The 20912-nt window shown below is 59.6% G+C and overlaps 2 protein-coding genes across 6 annotated transcripts; both read left to right on the top strand.

The window, feature by feature from the left end:
* Nucleotides 1–1351: 1351 nt before the first annotated feature.
* On the top strand, nt 1352–16299 carry MAP3K11 (mitogen-activated protein kinase kinase kinase 11). Of its 5 annotated transcripts, none has more exons than XM_044762610.2 (10): nt 1352–2651; nt 6989–7169; nt 7350–7498; nt 7616–7791; nt 7931–8174; nt 8699–8812; nt 9462–9597; nt 9686–9777; nt 14405–14809; nt 15433–16299. In XM_044762610.2, the coding sequence occupies exons 1-10, from the start codon at nt 1910–1912 to the stop codon at nt 15768–15770; spliced, it is 2577 nt and encodes an 858-aa protein (XP_044618545.2). In that variant the 5' UTR covers nt 1352–1909; the 3' UTR covers nt 15771–16299. The 5 variants fall into 5 exon arrangements, with proteins under 5 accessions (XP_044618545.2, XP_044618543.2, XP_070344277.1 ...); XM_044762608.2 differs by having other exon boundaries at nt 1412–2651; nt 6947–7169; XM_070488176.1 differs by having other exon boundaries at nt 1417–2651; nt 15457–16299.
* A 100-nt stretch (nt 16300–16399) lies between these two features.
* Nucleotides 16400–20717, top strand: KCNK7 (potassium two pore domain channel subfamily K member 7). Its single transcript, XM_014844837.3, has 3 exons — nt 16400–18018; nt 19669–20067; nt 20339–20717. Exons 1-3 carry the CDS (start codon nt 17700–17702, stop codon nt 20554–20556), a joined length of 936 nt encoding a protein of 311 aa, XP_014700323.1. The 5' UTR covers nt 16400–17699; the 3' UTR covers nt 20557–20717.
* Nucleotides 20718–20912: the final 195 nt, after the last annotated feature.

Raw genomic sequence — 20912 nt, 5'->3', positions numbered from 1 at the left:
GCGGGGCACGGGCCGGGTACCCGTCGGCGGCATCCAGAAGTGGGCGTGGGGTGGATGCTCCGGGGGTACAGGTGACGGCTCTCTCGGCTCCGGCCCGGGAGAGCCCGGGGACACTGAGGTCCACTTCCGGGGTCACAGGTCACTCGCTTCGGGCTCCGCGTTCGCCCCGCTTCTGCGGGAGCCGGCCCAAGGGGGAGGCCGGAAGCAGGAGCCGCGAGCCGCCAGCCTGCAGTGGCGCATGCGCCCGACGGGCCCAGTTGGGACCCGGAAAAGGAAAACCTTACGGCATGAATGCGCAAGCGCAGGGAGGTGATGGAGCGATAAAAAGCGGCGGAGCCCTGTGGGCGTGCGCAGAATCTAGGTGCAAGGGAAAAGATCCAAAAGTAGAAGCGCTTGAGCGCATGCGCACACCTAGGCAGCGCCAAGCTCGCGGAGACCCCCGGGCGGAACCGAAGGGATAGTTGGGTGGCCATTGGGTAACGGCGGCGTTAACTGGCGTAAAGCTCTCCCAGTGAGTTACAGGAGGCGGGGAAAAGGATGGAGGCGTGGACTCCCCAGGGGTAGGGCGAGAGCTCTCCGCTGCCGAAGCACGCCCCTCTTGGTCCGCCCTTTTAGTGCTGGACCTCAAACGTCATGACCGTCTCTCTGCCCAAGCGGCCTCTACTTCCGGGTCAGAGCTCAGACCTAGCGTGTAGAGGAAGACCCTCGAGAACAGGCAGGAATAGTCGAAATAGGAAAGCGTCGTCTTTCTTAAAGTGACAGGCTCAAGGCGATTGGGGGCAACCCAGCGGTTGTAAGGGACGCTTAGCTATTCTGAACCCTATCACGGGGCAGATTTCGGGACAACAGTCTCAGGTTTCTGCCCACTGGGGAAGGGGCGTGAAGAAGTGGATTGTTTCCCAGGTGAGGAGAGCCTTAGACGACCCCCTCCAAGAGCTTGAGGTGCAGCCAATTCCGTCCTCCTCCAGTCTTCGCCACCCCCATCCCAGCAGCTGTGGAAAGCGGAGCTTCTGGCCCCTACTTCAGATATGAAGAAAATGAGGCACAAAGAGGATGGGTCACACAGCCCTGCAACTTCGTAGCCAAGAGCAGGCTCCGGTTCGCCCCACTCCCAAGCCAAGTTCTTCACCCCATTTTGCTGATGCGTATGCAGAGGGCGGGGATGGCCCGTCCTTAGCAGAGACCAACTTCGACCCTAAACCTGCTGTGATGGGGCGTCGGGCCTACCTTTCCCCTCCTTCTGCCCCTCCTCGCCTGCCTACCCTGGAACTCCCCGGCCCAGCCGCCTGCAGCCTCTGGGAGGGGAGCGGTGCTACCCGCTCGCGTCATCTGATGCTGTTTCCTGCAGGAGGGAGAAGAGCGGAAAAAAGTGAAACTCCACCCTCCACCTCTGCCTCCCGCCCCCGGGGCCAAAGTACAAAGGGAGGAGGAAGAAGAGAACGGGGTTGGAGCCGTCGGGCTGAGGGAGCCGGGCCGGGAACAGGCAGCTCGGCCCAACTAGGGACGCTCCAGCCACCCCCTGTGCAAAAAAAACCTAACCGGAATCCAGGCGCTGCCCCTCGCTGGCACCACCTTACACTTGGCGGGTGCCAGAGCCAGGCTCCCAGGACTGCTCCGGAACTGAGGGACGCCCTGGCCCCTCCGAGCTAGCCATGGTGAGACGCCGGAGGCCCCGGGGTCCCACCCCGGGAGCCTGACCACACTGCCCTGGGGTGCCGTCCTCTAGAAGCCCGAGATGCGGGGGGCCGGGAGGCGACACTCCTGGCTCCCCAGAGAGGCGTGGGTCTGGGGCTGAGGGCCAGGGCCCGGATGCCCAAGTTCCGGGACTAGGGCCTCGGCAGCCAGCAGGGGTGGGGACCAGGGACACCCAGGGAAGGTCCCCCACACGCCCCAACGCCGGCTCCCAGCCATGGAGCCCTTGAAGAACCTCTTCCTCAAGAGCCCACTGGGGTCATGGAACAGCGGTGGCGGTGGGGGCGGTGGGGGCAGCAGCGGAGGAGGCTGGCCGGAGGGGTCCCCGAAGGCAGCGGCTTATGCCAACCCTGTGTGGACAGCCCTGTTCGACTATGAGCCCAGTGGGCAGGATGAGCTGGCCCTGCGGAAGGGTGACCGTGTGGAGGTGCTGTCCCGGGATGCAGCTATCTCAGGCGATGAGGGCTGGTGGGCGGGCCAGGTGGGCGGACAGGTGGGCATCTTTCCATCCAACTATGTGTCTCGGGGCGGCGGCCCGCCCCCCTGCGAGGTGGCCAGCTTCCAGGAGCTGCGCCTGGAGGAGGTGATCGGCATTGGTGGCTTCGGCAAGGTATACCGCGGCAGCTGGCGAGGTGAGCTGGTGGCTGTGAAGGCAGCTCGTCAGGACCCTGATGAGGACATCAGTGTGACAGCTGAGAGTGTGCGCCAGGAGGCCCGGCTTTTTGCCATGCTGGCACACCCCAACATCATTGCCCTCAAGGCCGTGTGCCTGGAGGAGCCCAACCTGTGCCTGGTGATGGAGTACGCGGCCGGTGGGCCCCTCAGCCGTGCCCTGGCTGGGCGGCGTGTGCCCCCCCATGTGCTGGTCAACTGGGCCGTGCAAATTGCCCGTGGGATGCACTACCTGCACTGCGAGGCCCTGGTGCCTGTCATCCACCGAGACCTCAAGTCCAACAACAGTGAGTTTTGGGGAGCGTGGTTGGAGGGTGGCATGGCCCAAGCACACACCCACTGCCAACTCTCAGTTGAGCCTACCTGGGGACCTGCATGAAAGCAGGAGCTCCTGCCCTAGGGGAGTTCCACTTGACCAGAGACCTTTGTGCCCCAGCCCCAGAAGGAGTCCTTGACCCCAGCTTACAGCTGCCAAGTTAAAAAGTTGGGATCGCTCAGGTGGGCCATAATCATTCTGCCTAGCCACGGCCACCACCTCAAGGGAGTAGAGTACTGGCTGCTGGCATTTCTCATCTCCCCTCCCCTACAGTTCACACTTGTGCTGTTGGTGCCCGGCTCTCCCCTCCACTTGTGGTGGGTAGCTCCTCTTGAACAGACATCTCAGAGGCGATAGCCACCCTTGGTGGCCAAGGCTGGGACCAGGGCTGGACCCACCCCTCCCCTGGCTGCATGACCTCTAACGGGTAATTTCAACTCAGAGCCTCGATTTCAGATTCTGTAAAAAGGGAGTGACTGGGAGAGTGAAACCGTTTCATGGACTAGGGAAACCCGGGCATCTGATGCCCGGCGCGCCGTGGGTCCTCAGCTGTGGATATGGACATTCGAGGGCTGGATCGCCAAAAGGGCCTCACCTGGCATCAGCACTTAGAGTGGGTGTGGTGGAGACTGGAGCAGTGAGGCACTCCATCTCCAGCCATTTCAGGCCCCACACGCTGCGCGGCATGGGCCCGAGACAAGCAAGTGACAGGTTTAGAGGGCTTCCTGAAGCAGGCAAGCTTCAGACCAGAAGAAAAGCAGGCAGCGTTCAGAGAGGCCCACAGTTGTTGGCAGGGCCTGATGAGAGCAAGGGTGAGGAGGTAGGACCCAGCACAGCCATGGGGACAAGGGCTGAGTCTGCTGGGACCCAGCGTGCAGGCTGTAGAGCAAAATGAAGTACAGAGGGGCCAGTGGGGTTACAGGAGAAACATGGGCGGCTCTTGGAGGGGTGACCATGGATATTTTGAGCCTCCTTGCTTGGGCTGGCCACAGATAAGGGGCTTGAGGGGAGCAAAACACCAGGACCCAGTGCCATGGAGTCAATGCCAGGGCTAGAGGAGCTGGGGAGGCCTGCCAGCCCTCCCACCCACTCCTCTCACCCATAGTAAGGGACAGTGGCCACCCCTCAGCCTCACTCCTGGACCCTAGCCATCTAGGGACCCCTACTCCCTGCCCCAGCCTGAGGGGGATTCCCCGAAGGCCCGGGGGGAGGGGACTCTGTCTTCTGTTTTTCCTCTAGTTTTCTTTCCAGAGAAAATGGAACAATAGCCCAGGCCCCTGCTCCCCACCCTCCCCACCGCTTCCTGCGTTTCCTGCTGCCCCTGAGCCGGCTTCCTGCCCCTGCTCCAGCCTCTGCTCCCTCCCCAGCCCAGCTGCCTGCAGGAGAGGAAAGAGCTGGGGGTGGGGGGTTTGTGGGAGAGGAAGGAGCCAGGGCTTGTACCCCTACCCAACCCCCCCCATCCCCTGTGTCCTTCCAGAGTCTGGCTGGTGGTAAAGGGTAGCCAAGGTACCCTCAACCCCCCAAGCCTGGCCTCCCACCTCGCAGACCCCAGTCCTAGGCCCGGGGTGCTGTCTGCGGGATTGGGGGGGGAGTCCCTGGGCTGGGGGTGCGCAGGCAGGAAACAATGGCGTGATTTTCCTGGACAATGGGGGCCTTGTGAGGAAGCCTGGCGGGGAGAGGAGGGGGAATTCTCCAGGCCCACGAGTCACAGGACTGACCAGCCAGCCCGGCCTGGGCCTGACCTCCCCTAATTCTCCCCCAAAAGGAGCCCCCCCGTTTGAGACCTGGCCCGGGCCTCCCAGAAAGGAGAAGTAGGGACCATGGCAGGGAAGCGGAAGAGGTGTGAGCAGCCTAAGCCACTCCCAAGCCCCACAGAGGCCAGCCTAGGAAGGGGACTGGGGACCAGGTCCCTTGTAGTGGCCAGGGAGCCAACAGTGGGGGCTTGGAGCCTGGGGATCTCTAGCCCCCTCTCCTCCAGGTGGCCCCTGACCACCCCAACCCCAAAGGGTACAACAGACCCCAGAAGAGCAACTCGGGTTGGGACAGATTCGAGGCACTTGGAAAAACAAGTGGGGACATGGATGTGAGGATGAAGATGAAGGTGTCAGATGGAGCTGGGGGCAGGAGGTGGCAGAAAGGCCACCAGTACAAAGAAGTCCTGAGACTTGGGGTGAGTTCCTGCCCCTCCCTGGGCCTCAGATTACCTGACCGAAAGGGGGAGGCTGGCCTCCCAGCCTGAGATACTGGTGCAGAAAGGGCTTCTCCAGCCTGCGAGGTACCACAAGTGGCTAGAGACCCAGCCAGGAAGCAGCAGGGATTGGTCTTCAAGAGGATGGGTGGGTCCTGGCACCAAAGGAGACGGGAGTCCGTCCCTGACTCAAGCACACAGACCCCTCTGCCTGGTCCCACTCCAGCCACCTGCCCCCAGCCTACTGTGATTCTTTGGAACGACCTTGTATAGGGCTTCCTAAATGGTCCAGTTCCTAGCCTCCAGCAGCCAGGGTGGAGGCTGTTGTGAAGGGGGAAGTAAGTTGTGATAGAGGATGGAAAGGACGGAGTTGACACGAGAGATGTCAGTGGGCAGAATGTTTAGGACCACTGGCATTTAGTAGTTGCTCCCGCCAGATGTCAGACCCCGAGCCAAGGCCTTAGACAGTGTCATCTTGTGTAGTACTCAGGATGACCCTCAGAGGTGGGTTTTGTCATCATCCTTGACTTTATTTACTGTTCAGGACTCAGCCCCGGTCTGGCTCAGAGGAGAGGGTAGATGCAGGACCATTCTCTGAATTAGGAGAAATTGCAGGAAGATTTGCCAGGCACTGTGGGACGATGAAGGTGGTTGTTGAGGGCACAGGGCAGCTGTTGGGCAGCTGAATCGACTTCTAGCCTAGAACTCCAAACGTGGGAGGTGCCAATGGGGAGGGGGCAGCCGAGACAGCCCGGGGGCGGTGGCAGAGGTTCAGGAGAGGCCAGGCTCTGAGAGCATTGAAAAGGCTGAGGGTGGGGAGGCCCTGGAGGAAACAGCACAAGCAGCCAGAGGCCCCAGGAGCCAAGGACAGCAGGGAGGGGCTGGGCGGCAGTGCCAGATGCCCCCATGAGGCCCAGAGAACTTGGCCAGCAGCAGGAGCAGGGGTTGTGGCTTTCGGCCTAGAAAAGTGAATATGCTGGTTCTGCCACCTCCTCTGAGAAGTCTTCCCTGACTCACCAGGCTGGGTTAGGCGCCCATCCCCTCTGCCCCACCCCCAGTACCCTGAGCTGCCCTTATTCTGGTGCAGTCACCCCGAGCAGGACTGCTGAGAAGTGTGCCCAGAAACAACACATGTTCAAAAATGTCCTTGGCTTGGATGTCATTTCTCTGTGATGCCGTCGGCTCTACCCAGAAAAGCAGAGAGGCCCCTTCAGACTCTTGATGACTCTCTGATTTTGTCCTCTTTCTATTCCTCTAACACTTCTCTCATTTGAGCCATGTTTGTCTTGAGAGATCTGCAAGCTGTTGCTTCTCCTCTCTGTACAGAGTTTGGTGGCCCCATTTGGGCCAAAGCCATGAGCCCCTGCCAAGTCTGACCATCCACTCCTACATTAGCCCCAAGCTCCTCCTTTCTGGCCAAGACCCATTACTTTCTTAGACCCTGCCTTTCTCCTCCATCCAACGGCGTCAGCAGATAAGTCTTAGAGTCTTTCTCTCCCCTGGGAGTGGCTGCACTGGCCACCATGCGATATGGGTGCCAGGGGTCTGCGGTGCCTGCTGGGCCTCCTTCTTGCCAACGGTTTCCCGCCTGCTCCCCACTGAGGGAGGTTCTGATTCACACTCCTGCCTCAGCATAATGACAAGACATGGGTTTCTCTTGAAATCGGAGCCACAAAAGCTGAGAGGCTGCCATATTGCCAGTTTCTATTCACTCCAGTATTAGGAAAAAGTTACAGGACTGGCCTTGGAACCACACAAACCAGGTTGGAATCTCTGCTTTATTTGTGTATGACCTTGGCCAAGTCATTTCCCTGCTATTTCGTCATCTGTGAAATGGGGATAATGGTGTCTACCTCACAAATTTGTGTGTGCGTGTGTGGATGCTAGAGCTGAGTGTAAAAGGTCTGGCCTCTAGTTGTCCCTCTGTAAATGATTCCTGGCATTTTTATTTTTGTCTGATTCTACCCCAACCCCAGCTGTGAGCTCTGCAGGGCAAGATCACCTCAGTGCCCCCACTGCCCAGCCAGGATGTCTGTTGGATGACAATTTGCTCCCAGCTCTTCCCTTGTCCCCACCAGCTGAGCCTGGAGCACCCACAGTCCTGCCCTCCTCTTCCCCAGTTCTGCTGCTACAGCCCATTGAGGGAGATGACATGGAGCACAAGACCCTGAAGATCACGGACTTTGGCCTGGCCCGCGAGTGGCACAAAACCACGCAAATGAGTGCTGCGGGCACCTATGCCTGGATGGCTCCCGAGGTTATCAAGGCCTCCACCTTCTCTAAGGGCAGCGATGTCTGGAGGTGCGGCCTGGGTAGAGGCTGGACTGGGCCAGCTAAGGGGCTGCAGAGGGCAGATGTGGCTGCCAAAATCTAGGGCTGGGCAGACAGGCAGAGCCCAGAGGGAGGGACCCTGGTTGCTTTGGGGTGAAATGGCAATGAGTGAGTAGAGGAGGGGACACAGACCCTTTGTCTCGCCCACAGCTTTGGAGTGCTGCTGTGGGAATTGCTGACTGGGGAGGTGCCCTACCGTGGCATCGACTGCCTTGCTGTGGCCTACGGAGTGGCAGTTAACAAACTCACATTGCCTATCCCATCCACCTGCCCCGAGCCCTTCGCACAGCTTATGGCCGGTAAGGGGACGGGGCAGGGGGGTGGGGGTGAGGATGAGTGGAAGAGTTCCTTGGCCCAGGACACATCCACCCACGGACTCTTTCTTATTCTGTCCCTCCGCCACTCCGTGTCCCCAGACTGCTGGGCGCAGGACCCCCACCGCAGGCCCGACTTCGCTTCCATCCTACAGCAGTTGGAGGCACTAGAGGCGCAGGTCCTGCGGGAAATGCCGCGGGACTCCTTCCATTCCATGCAGGAAGGCTGGAAGCGTGAGATCCAAGGCCTCTTCGATGAGCTGCGGGCCAAGGAAAAGGTGGGAGGAGTCGGGGTCTCAGGGTTGGAAGGGAACGCCGGGAAGGAGTGTCTCCCCGATCTCCGTGGAGCAGAGAGTGGGGGTGGGCGCCAGGGTGCGTACTCGGCTGACCCCACCGCCTTCACTGTCCCGGGCCCAGGAACTACTGAGCCGCGAGGAGGAGCTGACCCGCGCGGCGCGTGAGCAGCGGTCACAGGCGGAGCAGCTGCGGCGGCGCGAGCACCTGCTGGCCCAGTGGGAGCTCGAGGTGTTCGAGCGCGAGCTGACGCTGCTGCTGCAGCAGGTGGACCGCGAGCGGCCGCACGTGCGCCGCCGCCGCGGCACCTTCAAGCGCAGCAAACTCCGCGCGCGCGACGGCGGCGAGCGTATCAGCATGCCCCTCGGTAAGGGGCGGGTCCCAGCACGCCGCCCGCCATTGGCTGCGTGTCAGGGGGCGGGGTCAGGCCTGTGTGCCGGCCGCACTGGGATTGGCTTAGGGTGTTGGTGGGTGGGCCCGTGAACTGAAGGCTGGGAGGGGCGGGACCAAGCGTGGGTTTTCTGTCTGTGGGCGGGTCCTGGCGGAAATGTTTGCAGGTCGGTCTGGGAGTGGCTGCGGCCGGGAAGGGGCGGGGCCCTTGAAAGTTCTGGGGAGGCCGAGGGGCGGGGCGGGCCGGCTCCCGGGAATCTGCTGCTCCGCCGCTCTCCTCTGGGTGGTGGAGTCCAGGCGGTGGCTTTCCTTACTGAGAGCCTGGGGCGCGGGAAGGCAGTGAGGCTGGCCCCAGTCACACAGCCACCGTCCAGGCCCGATCCTTGCACTGCCTGCGTGGCCGGGGAGCCGGCCGAGGGCCCCGGCGAGTTGGGATCCTGGTTGGGATCCTGGCTCTTCTTCACCACAAACCTGCACCGTGCTTCCTCCTCTCAACCCCAGACTTCAAACACCGCATCACCGTGCAGGCCTCGCCTGGCCTGGACAGGAGGAGAAACGTCTTCGAGGTCGGGGCTGGGGACTCACCCACCTTCCCCCGCTTCCGGGCCATCCAGTGTAAGAAACCTTGCCTTCCCTGCCTTTCCCCATACCCGGTATCTTTCTGTCAAACCTTGTCCTCGGAGGTGGATCCCACCCACTATCTCCTCGTCTTCCTCCCCGCACCCAGGCTCCCTCTCCTATCCGTCTAGATTGTACTTTTCAGTTCCCCAAGCAGCATTTATTTTACTAATTTTTTTAGCCAAACAATTGTATGACACTATGCACCACTCATTTTCCTTAATGCTTTGCTAATGTTAGCTTAATTCCTCACAATTATCCTGTGAGGTAGCTATCATTAGTATTATTATCTCGGTTTTATAGATGAATAAAGTGAAAAAAGTAACTTGCCCAACGTCACATAGCTAATAAGTGGCAGAGCCAGAATTGGAACCCAGGCGGTTTGCCCCAAGGTCTCTACTAACTACCCAGCAGCAAATGCCAGCTGAAGGACTAAATGAGATGTCCTACCCCACTGCCAGCCCCGGGACCCAAACCCACCTACCCTGTCCCAGTTCTGTTCAGTTCTCTGTGGCCCAGAGCCCACTCTGGGAATGATACGGGGCTCAGCCTGCTCCCCTGCCCCTGGAGCTTGACTTTCATGATGGGAAGACGAGGATCAGGGCTCCTGAACTCAGCTCAGATTCTACTGGTTTTCCCCCCACAGTGGAGCCTGCAGAATCAGGCCAGGCGTGGGGCCGCCAGTCCCCCCGACGTCTAGAGGACTCAAGCAATGGAGAGCGGCGAGCGTGCTGGGCCTGGGGTCCCAGTTCCCCCAAGCCTGGGGAAGCCCAGAATGGGAGGTGAGTGCCTGAGTGCCCCCCACCCCAGCATCACCTGCTTCCCAACAGTCCTGAGACTCACAGAGCACAACTCTCCTCCCCTCCCCAGGAGAAGGTCCCGCATGGACGAAGCCACGTGGTACCTGGATTCAGATGACTCCTCCCCCTTAGGATCTCCTTCCACACCCCCAGCACTCAACGGTGAGTGGTCTGTCTCGCCCAAGCAGGCTCTTGCTGTACTCCTTCTGTGGGTACTATGGGGAGGCCTCAAGAAGCCAGCAGGCAGGGCAGATCATTCCTAGAACCCAGGTCTGGCCCATGACTGAGCTGGATACAGCCCAGACCTCAGAGGGCCCAGAGTCTGGTCCCCCTGTTCAGGCCTGGCCCTGTGGCAGCCACTGTGCCCTCAGCAGGCTCTAGGGAGGGAAGGAAGACAGGCAACTGTAGGAAGACAGGGATAGTAGAGGGGAAGACCCCCCATTTGCGACCCAAGGGAAGCTGGGCCCAGAGAGGGGAAGGAAACTGCCCCTGTGGAGTGGAGCCAGCCAGGCAGCTGTGCCACACTGTGCTTCTCAGAGTCCCTTCTGGGGAGCCCCAAGGAGGAGAAGAGGGTAAGAAAGCTGAGCAGGTGGGGATCCCAGGCCCATTCTCCCTGCCTCTGGAGCAGTTCTGGGCTTTCCTGTGCCCCATGATGATACAGTCCTGTGAGGGAGGTGCTGTTATCATCTCCACTTAGAGATGATGATGCTGCTGAGGCTCCGAGAGGTGAGCTTACCTACTAAAGGCCCCAGCTGAGCATTTGAACCAGAGATAGTTTGGCTCCCATGCTCATAGCGAGCTTGCTCGGAAAGGAAGCTCTCTTGAACAAGGGGTTTCTCTCCTATAAACTGCCTGGAAGCTAGGGGGTGGGGCAGCGAGCGGGGCTCCCGTGTCAGAGGGATGAGGACTCAGCTCAGCTCTGCCCAGCATTGGTGAGAGCTAGAAAAGTGCAGCCTCCCTCGCTTCTGGCTCTTTCAGCGTCCCCAGCTACACCTGCTTCTCCCAGCCAGAATATAGGGCCCGGCCTAGCTGCCATCAGAGCAGAGTCCTATTTGGCGAACAACTGAGCCTCGCTCCTCTCACCCCACCCAGCCCATCACCTCCGCCATTACCTAACCTGCTTTCAATAGTGGTAACAGTTGCTAACGTTTATTAGGTTCTTTTTACATGCCAAGCAATACTGTGAGTGGGTACTATTATTAGCTCCATTTTATAGAGGAAGAAACTGAGGCACAGAGAGGTTAAGTGGTTTGATGTAGGGCACACAGCAGAACAGGGATTGGAACCCAGATCTGACTCCGGAGGCAGGGCCCTGGACCCCCATCTGCTGCACCATTTGCTGCCCCAGCAGTTGCGTTGCCCCAAGCTGGCTGTGCTTCAGGCACTGAACTGAGAATCAGAAGGCCAAGGGGGCTGCCTGGATTCACCTGCTCTAGAAAGTACCGGGCCAGAAGGGCCAATGGAGGACGTGAATCAGTCTTGTCGACCCAGGCATGTAGGTTGAAGCAGCGCTGACCATGGTCTGCAGATCCCCTTGGCCTTGCCTCTCTGAACAGGCACAGGGACACAAGCGTCTGGACCCCATCCTTCTCAAGCTTGCTCCCTTACCTGAAGGGACGTCACCTGCTGCAGCCCAGCTGCTAGCTGAGCACTTGGGTCCCCTAGCTCAAGCCCACACTCCAGTCACTATCTTGGGCCCACGAGAGTACGTGACCTTGACCTCCCAGCCACCTACAGAGTCAGAAGCCTGGCTGAGAATCAAAGAGGGCCCTATGAGATTGTCCCAGGCATAAGCCACACCACTGGGAAGCCCCATCTGTCCCCCCCACCCCACCCCGTCCCACCCGGACATTCTGGCCCCCAGGGAGCTGGTCACAGTGGATTGTATGTTGATGGTATAGTCAGTCTACACTGGGAGGATTCTCGCCCTGGAGCCACTAACTCCACGGGGGCCATGTCCTCTCCCTGAGGCCGCACAGAAGCGATTTCACCTTCATCTCTGGGTTAAGCATGCTTGTGCCGTTTTCTCCTAAATAACAGGGTTGCCAACTCTTACTGCCAGGAAGCTTAGAGGTGAATTCAAATCCTTGCCCAGTGACCTTGGGCAAGTCACTTAACTCTTGGAACCTCAGTTTCTCAGACCATTGTCTGCAGGAACCTCGTTCCACTCCTTTTGTGTACTGGCCTCCGGCTTCACTTCTTTTTGTCCCATTTCCCTTGCTTATTTTAAATATGTCTTTCCCTTGTTCTGTTTAAACTCATTATAAATTATCAGTTTCTTCACCTGTAAAATGACATAATAATGATAATCTTATGTGGTTGTTGCCAGGATTATAAGAATGGATTCTTCCATCAAACAGGTACTGATGCATTTCGTGAGCCAGGCATCAATGCATTAGACACCCACAGTGGCCTGGGAAGGCTTCGAGAAGAGGAAAAAACTCTGGTTTTCCTCTACACACTACTCCACTTCTGACACCAAATATTCGAGATTTTTCCCCACATTGACCAGTTCTCCGGGCGTCCTACAATTCAGTTCACTCTGACACTGTCTACCTGGAGTTTGCGGCAGAGCCCAGAGGTCAAGGGCTCAGTCCCACAACACCGCTCCTCCCCACTGCAGATGCCAGTCACAAGTCCGGGGTGTCGTCTGTGCTTTTGACCAACCTCCCACGACCCCCTCCTCAGGTTTAATAATTTGATAAACAGCCCCCAGAACTCAGGAAAACAGTTTACTTACGAGATTACCTGATTATAATAAAGTACACAGATCCAGAACAATCAGATGGAAGAGATGCATAGGGCACAGTGTGTGGGAGGGGGCACAGCACTGCCCTGCCCTCCCCAGGCACGCCACTCCCAGCACCTTGATGTGCTCACCAACCCAGCTCTCTGCACCCTTTCGATTAGGGTTTCTTTGGAAACCCTATTTCATAGACCTGATCGATTGATCCAAACACTGGCCACTGGGGGACTGAACTCAATCTCCAGCCCCTCTCGCCTCCCAGAAGAGGGTGGGGGCTGGAAGTTCCAACCCTCTAATCACCTGTTTGGTTCCCCTGGCAACCAGACCCCATCCTTAGGGGCTGTCCAGAAGCTCCCTCATTCATTTGAACTCAGGTATGGCTAAAAGGGGTTCCTTGTGAATAACAAAAGACACTCCTCTCACCTTGATTGCTGTCACTTAGGAAATCCCAAGGATTTTAGGAGCTCTGTGCCAGGAATGAGATGAAGACCAACTATATATTTCTGATTATGAATCACACTATCACAGCTTCATGGAGGAGGTGACATCTCAGCTGGGTCTTGAATGGTGAATAAGGGATCTCTGTAAGCTGAGGTTGGACAGGTGTGCTGAGCAGAGGGAATAGTGTGTGCGCAGGTGTAGGGCTCACCAGACCTGAGGAAGAAGAAACCTGGCTGGAACTCAGACTGTTGAGAGCCAGGGAGTCCCCGGCCTGCATCCCCCGGGTCTGTGGAACCCAGTGCAGCTGCAGGACATGGGTCAGCAGATGTTTGTTGAATGACTGAGTGAATGAGGCTGGCAAAGCAGGTCAGAAGCAGCTCAGGAAGGGCCTGGAACTGATGGGAAGTTCTTAAGCAGAGACTTGGCTGTAGCAGATTTGCATTTTATAAGGCAGTGGCCATGGGGATGGGGCGTGGGAGGGGTGGATGAGAGTCAGACTGGGTCAGGATTGCGGCCGAGAGCAACCGCCCCAGTCAAGTCCTGGTTCATAGTAGAAGCTCAGTTTTCCCAGCTTTGCATTTCTTCCCCTGGACACCCAGCCCAGTGCTCCATTTCAGGCAGGCCCACTCCATGCCTGGCCCGAGGAGGAGGGAAGAGGCTTCGAAAGCCCGGCCAAGGAGCCTGGACTCTATTCAAGTGGCAACAGAGAGCCATGGCAGGTTCTGGAACCAAGGAGGGCCTGACAAGATTGGGGTTTGTGGGAGGCCATCACAGACCCCCCTACCTCCTCAGTGATGGGTTCCCCAGTCCCAGCCCAGGTGCTCTAGAGTGGAGTCAGGCCAACCCTAGGCCCACAAGTAGGACACGGATGTTCTGAAATCCAGAGCAAAGACTGGGGGCAACTGGTGGAGAGCAGAGGCTCTGCCGCCCCTGCCTGGAGTGAAGTCAGCTCCACCCCTCACTGGCTTTGCAGCCTTAGACAAGAGCCTTAACCTCTCTGAACCCCTGGCACAAACAACTGACCTCTCTGAGCCTCGGTTTCCTCATTTCTGGAATAGGCACAGTGATGCGTCCCTCCTGGGGCTATTGTGTACGTTGCAGTTGACCTGTGTGGAAGCCACTGCTGGAGTAGGGGCAGGTGTGCAGAAGGGCCAGGGCTGCCCAGCCAGGAAGACATGGGCCCAGGGCTGCAGGACCAGTCAGTGGGGCCAGCCATGTCCCTGGGGCCCTGCAGATGCCCCTGGCTGGCCATTGAGGCCACTGAGGCCCACTGTGGTTTGACAGCTTGCCTCCTGGGGGGCTCTCTTTCTCGGTCCATGGGCCATCTCTCAGCTCCAGGGCGCCTGGCTGCTTCCCAGGCTTCCCTCCTGCTGGTTCCTCAGCCTGCACTGCCCTCCCCACACACCTGCTTCTGCAAGGCCAGCGTGTGTGTGCGTGCGTGTGTGTGCGAGATGGGCAAGGCAGGTGGGCTGGGGGAGCACCAGAGCCAAGAAAGAATGTTGGGAGCGGAACTCAGTTCTTATTCCACGGCCAATGAGAGGCCCCTTTGCCCCCCGCTCCCCGAGATGGCCTAACCTGTGTCCCCCGCGCCCCCACCGGCAGGTATCCCCCCGCGGCCGAGCCCGGAACCCGAGGAGCCACGGCGGCCCAGCCCCTCGGAGCGCGGCAGCAGCTCGGGGACGCCCAAGCTGATCCAGCGCGCGCTGCTGCGCGGCACCGCCCTGCTCGCCTCGCTCGGCCTGGGCCGCGACCTGCAGCCGCCGGGGGGCCCCGGCCGCGAGCGCGGGGAGCCGCCGCCAACGCCCCCCACGCCGCTGTCCACGCCGTGCGCCGCCGAGCCGCCCCCGTCCCCGCTCATCCGCTTCTCCCCCAAGACGCCCGACGCCCCCGCCTCCCCGCTGAGCCCCGACGCCCCCGGCCCGCCCACGCCCGCGCCCCTGCTGCTCGAGCTGGGTGTCCCCGCGGGCCAGCCATCCGCCAAGAGCCCCCGGCGCGAGGAGAGGCGCGGTGAGTGGCCGAGGCAGGCCTGCGCGGTGGCATGGCAGGGAGGGGCTGATGGGGTCATGCGGGGCAGTGAGGCGGGACGCAGCTGTCTGCTGGACCTCAAACCGGACCCTCAGGGCGCTGCGCACGGATTTAGGGAACTGAGTTCTAAGTTAAGACCCCCAGTGGCCAGGGGGTGAGGCCGGCCAGGCCAGTTGTGAAATAATAGAAGTGTAATAACAATGGTGACAACTATGATGACAGCACACTCCTACTGGTTGCTTCCTTGTGCCATGTACTGTCCTAGTGCTTTAGAGAGATTCACATTTAACTGTAACAGCCCTGTGAACTCGGTACTCCTGTCATACCCATTTTTTCGATGAGGAAAGTTAAGGTACAGAGAGATCCAAGGAGTCAGGGCTCCCACCAGTAAGTGAAAGTGAGCAGAGCTGGGATGCATGCCCTGGCCGGTAACCACAACATAATAAACAGATGCACCATGGGGCATAAGGGAATGAGGAAGTTACAAGTCAAGTAGCTCACTGTACGGATGGGGAAACTGAGGCCCAGAGCAGGGCAGTGCCTCCTGGGAACACCCAGGAGTTGGTGGCTGTCTGACCCTGTGCCCCCTCCCCCATCCTTCATAGGAAGCACTGTCTCGCCCCCACCAGGGATATCTCGCTCTGCTCCTGGCACCCCAGGCACCCCACGCTCACCGCCCCTGGGCCTCATCAGCCGACCTCGGCCCTCACCCCTTCGCAGCCGCATCGACCCATGGAGCTTCGTGTCAGCTGGGCCACGGCCTTCGCCCCTGCCCTCGCCACAGCCTACGCCCCGCCGGGCGCCCTGGACCTTGTTCCCAGACTCGGACCCTTTCTGGGACTCTCCACCTGCCAACCCCTTCCGGGGGGGCCCTCAGGACTGCAGGGCACAGACCAAAGACATGGGTGCCCAGGCCCCATGGGCACCGGAGGCAGGGCCCTGAGTGGGCCAGGCTGCTCCCCCACGCTCCCGCTGCCCTGAAGGAGCCACAGCATACACTGGAACAGGAGCCGGGCACGTCTCTGTAGTTGCCTTGGTTTCCCCCAGGGACCGCCCTCTTTGGGGATCAGGAACACTACACTGCACAGGAAGCCTTCACACTGGATGGGGGCCTGCACCCCCCACACACCTGCAACCTGTGGGTCCCCCGACTTACCTGCCCCACTGGGGCCCGACACTGTACCCAGCTGGTTGGGAGGACCAGAGCCTGTCTCAGGGAATTGCCCCCAGGGGTGGTGCAGGGAGGAGGGGAGGTGCAGGGGAGAGGGGCCGGCCTCAGCTGTCACCAGCACTTTTGACCAAGTCCTGCTACTGTGGCCCCTGCCCCAAGGTTCAGTGCCTGGACCCCCCCTGCCCTGGGGGTCATCTGGGGCCAGGGGTCTCTGGGTGCCTTCCTGCTGCCCCGGCCAGGGTTGGGGCCTCGGCCTCGGGATCCAATGAAGCCAAATAAACTCCCCAAGCTGTCTCCCCAAGCACAGCCTGTCACCTTTCTTAGAGGTAACCGGGGAGCCAATCTATCACATGACCCTGGTGACCTCTTGCCCCCAGCACACTGGGCAGTTGGCTGGGTTTGGGCGGGGATGCCTCGCGCCACCCCCCTCTCCTGGGATCGAGTCCACTGGCCTCAGGCACCCACACACGCGCTGGCCTCACCCACCTTCTCCCCACCTTGCAGGCCTTTCCCACCGTTTCAAGTGACTGCATTCACCTCGATTGTTCCTGCTGCTGGGTGGCCCCCGCTTGTCCTGGGGGTCCAGCTGCAACCTCTCTTCCCCTGGGATGCCTTCCCTGGCTGTGCCGCTCCTACCCCAGGCAGCTGGCTAAACTCAGGGGCCCACAGCATCTTTGGGTTTGTCTATCCCATGGTCTGGATGCAGGAGGGGTGACCCCCCTGGTACCTGGCTCCACTCATGCTTCCTTACTGCCATGGTTTATGGGAGTAGAATCCTGGCTCCCCCTCCCTTGTGCGCGCCATGGCAGCCACAGTCACTGCTCCAGCAGGTTCAGCGGGGTGGGGGCTCGGGCACCAAGGGTTCTGGGGAAGGACTTGGAATGGAGCATCATCTGTTGGGGCTGTGCTGGGTGTCCTGCCCCCTGTGCCCACCTGCCCATCCCCAATCCCACCATTTCTCTCCCATTCTGCTGCTCAGGCTGCCACCCATCCATCCAGAATGCCTGCAGTAGCCTCTCCCCCCGACCATGGGTCCCCTGGACCACACTTGTCCTCAAGCTTTGTGTCCTTACTCCCTCCCCCTCCCCCACAGCCAGCCCCCTGTTCCTCTCACATCCCAAGCTCTTTCCCCGCCTTGACTGGCTTCTGTTCTGCTGAAATGTCGCTCTTTAGACTGGTAGCCTTCCCTGTGCCATTCCCCTGCCCCAGAACTCTCTCCTTCAGGGAGCTTATAACAATGTGAACTTGTCACGTTCCCCTGCTGACAGGTTTCTTGTGTGAACCCCAGGAGGGAAGGGACCTGTGTCTGTGGTGTCCTCAGATCTAAGCACCTGCCGAGTGGATGAATGGAGTACGTATGACTGAATGAGCGTGTCCTTGACTTAGCCACTGCAGTGTGATTCTGAGCCACTTAGCTCTCTGGGCCTCGCCTTCCTCCACCCCGCCCCCACCACCCCAGCTGAGGGGAATTGGGCAAATAACATCTTGCCCCCGAAGCTGGGCGGAGTGATCCAGCTCACTTCCAAGTCCGAGCTGCGTCCTCTCCCTCCATGCACGCTCGGCCCAGCTTGCGCCCTGGATTCCCTCCCTCTTCAGCCGCCCACACAGCACTTCTCCCAGCCCCACCCTGCCCAGCCCCTCCCAGGTGCCTGCAGCGGAGCAGCCAGCTCCCACAGCACCTCGGACTCCGGGCGGCACACCATGGGGGGTCTAAGGCCCTGGGCCAGGTATGGACTACTGGTTGTGGCCCACTTGCTGGCCCTGGGGCTTGGGGCAGCGGTGCTCCAGGCCCTGGAGGGGCCTCCAGCACTCCGGGTCCAGGCCAAGCTCAGGGCTGAGCGGGCCACTTTCCAGGAGGAGTACGGGGCCTGCCTGCCACCTGGGGCACTGGAGGAGCTGCTGAGCACCGCCCTGGCAGCCCAGGCCCATGGGGTCTCCAGCCTGGGCAATGGCTCAGGGGCCCGGAACTGGGATCTGCCCTCAGCCCTGCTCTTCGCTGCCAGCATCCTCACCACCACAGGTAAGGCCGCCAGGCAGCCGGGTAGGAGGGGGCCCCTGGGGTCCCTGGGGGTGCAGCCCTTCGCCCAGCCCCAAAATGCCAGACAGAACCCAGGCCCTCTTAGACCTGACCTCACAGCTCAGGCTCCCCACACCAGCACACCCCAACTGGTACCTCAACTTCAGCTGCCAGGAGGGGTGTGGCCTCTACCCAGCCTCAGTGCCAGGCACTCTGTGAGATCCAGGAAGGGTGCCCAGACTCCACGGGCCTGAAGCAAGGCAGGGAACACGTATTGTGGGAGGGGTTCTTGGATGCAGGGAACTGGAGGGAACCCGGGGGGGTACAGATTAGGACCACCGACTCAGGGAGGGAGTGTGAGGGAAAGCTTCCGGGGGAGGCAGTCCTGATGAGGCTTTAGCCAAGGCAAGAGGGCACAGAGATGAGGGATGAAGGAATGCCTGGCAAAGAGAACAGCATGTGCAAAAGCCCAGAGAAATAAAGCAATGGGACCCACAGCTCTGGTGTTTTTAGTCTCGCAGTGTCTAAATATCTTTTGTTTTGTATCTAAATATCTTTTTTTTAAGATTGGCACCTGAGCTAACATCTGTTGCCAGTCTTCTTTTCTTCTTCTTCTTCTCCCCAAAACCCCCCAGTACATAGTTGTATATTCTAGCTGTGAGCGCCTCTGGTTGTGCTGTGAGGGACGCCACCTCAGCATGGCCTGATGAGCGGTGCCAAGTCCGCACCCAGGATCCGAACCAGCAAAACCCTGGGGCACCGAAGTGGAGCATGCGAACTTAACCACTTGGCCATGGGTCTGGCCCCCTAAATATTTTTTATTGTCTAAATATTTTTTTAATTAAAGTCTGTTTTCCAACTTCTTTTGGAAAAATCGAGAAACCTATTTGCACTGAGACAGAATCCCTGCAAGGCAACATACTGGCTGGAGTGGAACAGGGCCTGCCCTTTTGGGCAGAGCACATGTTCTCCAGTCCACCCCAGTCCCCACCACTCCCTCTTGTCTCACATCTGGCTCCTCTAGACGTCTGAGTTTACAGCCTCTGGACTAGCTGATCCTGTTCTCCCAGCACACCCCACTCTCTCACCTCCCCTGCCTTCGCACATGCTTTTCTGGCCTTGGAAGCCCTCTCTCATGCACTCATGTAGTTCTTCAAGTCAAGCGTCCTAATTTTCCTGCCTGCTTCCCCCACCAGATGGCAGGCACTGGACAGACTCAGATTCCAGTGCAAGCCCTAGCACACAGGTTGACTTGATACACCTTTGGGGAATGAAAGAGTTGGTGGCATTCTGCCCAGTGAATTTGGAAGTATCGGTCAAGGACAGAGCTGAGGAATCTCTCAGAAAGCCAGGCTCCCTCTGGGGCAGGACAGCAGTTCTCAGAATTGTTCCAGCTACAAGAGGCCTGAGGGGACTGTCTCTTTTAATCCTTTCATTTTCCAGAAAAGAAAAGAGTGGCCCAGAGAGGTTAAGGGACTTGCCCAAGACCCCCAGTGAATGAGAAGCAGGACCAGACAGAGCGTGGGCCTGAACAGGTCCAGCAATCTTGGCCACCAGAGGGCAGCCTTCTGCCAGAGGCAATGCTGGGGGTAGTGGGGACCCCAGCAGGCATCCCACTGAAGTGTTCATTGCCCATGTGTCTCTCCTTGCCAGGTTATGGCCACATGGCCCCACTATCGGCAGGTGGAAAGGCCTTCTGTGTGATCTATGCAGCCCTGGGGCTACCTGCCTCCCTAGCTCTTGTGGCTGCACTGCGCCACTGCCTGCTACCTCTGCTCAGCCGCCCAGGTGCCTGGGCTGCCAACCGCTGGCAGCTGGCACTGACCACGGCTGCGCTGCTGCAGGCAGCTGGACTGGGCCTGCTAGTGGCTGGTACCTTCGTGCTCCTGCCAGCACTGGTGCTGTGGGGCGTGCAGGGCGACTGCAGCCTGCTGGAGGCCATCTACTTCTGCTTCAGCTCGCTCAGCACCATTGGCCTGGGGGACCTGCTACCTGCCCATGGCCGCAGCCTGCATCCAGTGCTTTACCACCTTGGCCAGCTTGCTCTTCTCGGTGAGTCCAGCTGCCAAGGAGCGCAAGGGGGAGAAGAGGAGGGAGGAGGAGCCTGGACTACAACTCCCATAAACCATTGGGGAGGCTGAGCCTCATTGGTAGAGGGACCCTGGCTAGGGTGTGGTGTGGGGAGTTGTAGTTGGAAGAACCCAGGTGGCAGTGTTAAGAGAACTGTGAGTGGCACCAGGTGCCAGGGTGGGTCAGAGGCTGGAAGATGGGTGGGGAGCATCTTGAGCACCCTGAGACTGCCCCAGCAACCTCTCCTCCCCAGGTTACTTGCTCCTGGGGCTCCTGGCCATGCTGCTGGCCGTGGAGACCTTCTCAGAGCTGCCACAGGTGTGCGCCATGGTGAAGTTCTTCGGGTCCAGTGGCCCTTTGACCACTGAGGACCAAGGTGGCATCCTGGGTCAGGATGAACTGGCTCTGAGCACCCTGCCACCCTCAGCTGCGGCCCCAGCTGCACCCTCAGAACAGGCCCCAGCTTGCTGACAGGTGGCAGGTGATGGAGATGAGCTCCTTTCAGGTGGAGAAGCCTGAGGAGGAAGCAGTGTGAGCGGTTGGGGAAGCTTCCGCAGAAGGGAAGGGGAGGGGGATGTGAGGACCTTGGGGAACGTGTTAATAAAAAATAAAATGGGCAACAACCCCCACTGTGTTTAGTCTCTTCTTTCGAAACGGGACTTCATTCCAGCGACCAACAACCCAAACCCCGTCATCCCTCGAAGGCAGAGATCCGTCCGCCGCTGGCATCTGGGAACCTGAGAGGCGGCACAGCCGCATTTAGGATCGCAGACGACCTCGTCGGCCCAAGCCCCGCCCCTTCCGTCTATTGAAAGACCCCGGCGTCC

The sequence above is a fragment of the Equus asinus genome, chromosome 17 (genome assembly GCF_041296235.1).
Source record: "Equus asinus isolate D_3611 breed Donkey chromosome 17, EquAss-T2T_v2, whole genome shotgun sequence".
In the NCBI taxonomy this organism is placed as follows: domain Eukaryota; kingdom Metazoa; phylum Chordata; class Mammalia; order Perissodactyla; family Equidae; genus Equus; species Equus asinus.
The sequence above is the reverse complement of the archived record's forward strand: the minus strand, read 5'-3'. Positions and strand labels throughout refer to the sequence as shown.

What these genes read in the sequence shown, in the direction of transcription:
- MAP3K11 (XM_070488174.1), top strand. Translation starts at nt 1,910, where the DNA reads ATGGAGCCCTTGAAGAACCTCTTCCTCAAGAGCCCACTGGGGTCATGG. An exon ending in AGCTGCGGGCCAAGGAAAAG is followed by an intron (nt 7,792 to 7,930) that starts GTGGGAGGAGTC and finishes TCCCGGGCCCAG; the next exon opens with GAACTACTGAGCCGCGAGGA. An exon ending in CCGGCGCGAGGAGAGGCGCG is followed by an intron (nt 14,810 to 15,432) that starts GTGAGTGGCCGA and finishes CATCCTTCATAG; the next exon opens with GAAGCACTGTCTCGCCCCCA.
- KCNK7 (XM_014844837.3), top strand. Translation starts at nt 17,700, where the DNA reads ATGGGGGGTCTAAGGCCCTGGGCCAGGTATGGACTACTGGTTGTGGCC. An exon ending in CAGCATCCTCACCACCACAG is followed by an intron (nt 18,019 to 19,668) that starts GTAAGGCCGCCA and finishes TCTCCTTGCCAG; the next exon opens with GTTATGGCCACATGGCCCCA. An exon ending in TGGCCAGCTTGCTCTTCTCG is followed by an intron (nt 20,068 to 20,338) that starts GTGAGTCCAGCT and finishes TCTCCTCCCCAG; the next exon opens with GTTACTTGCTCCTGGGGCTC.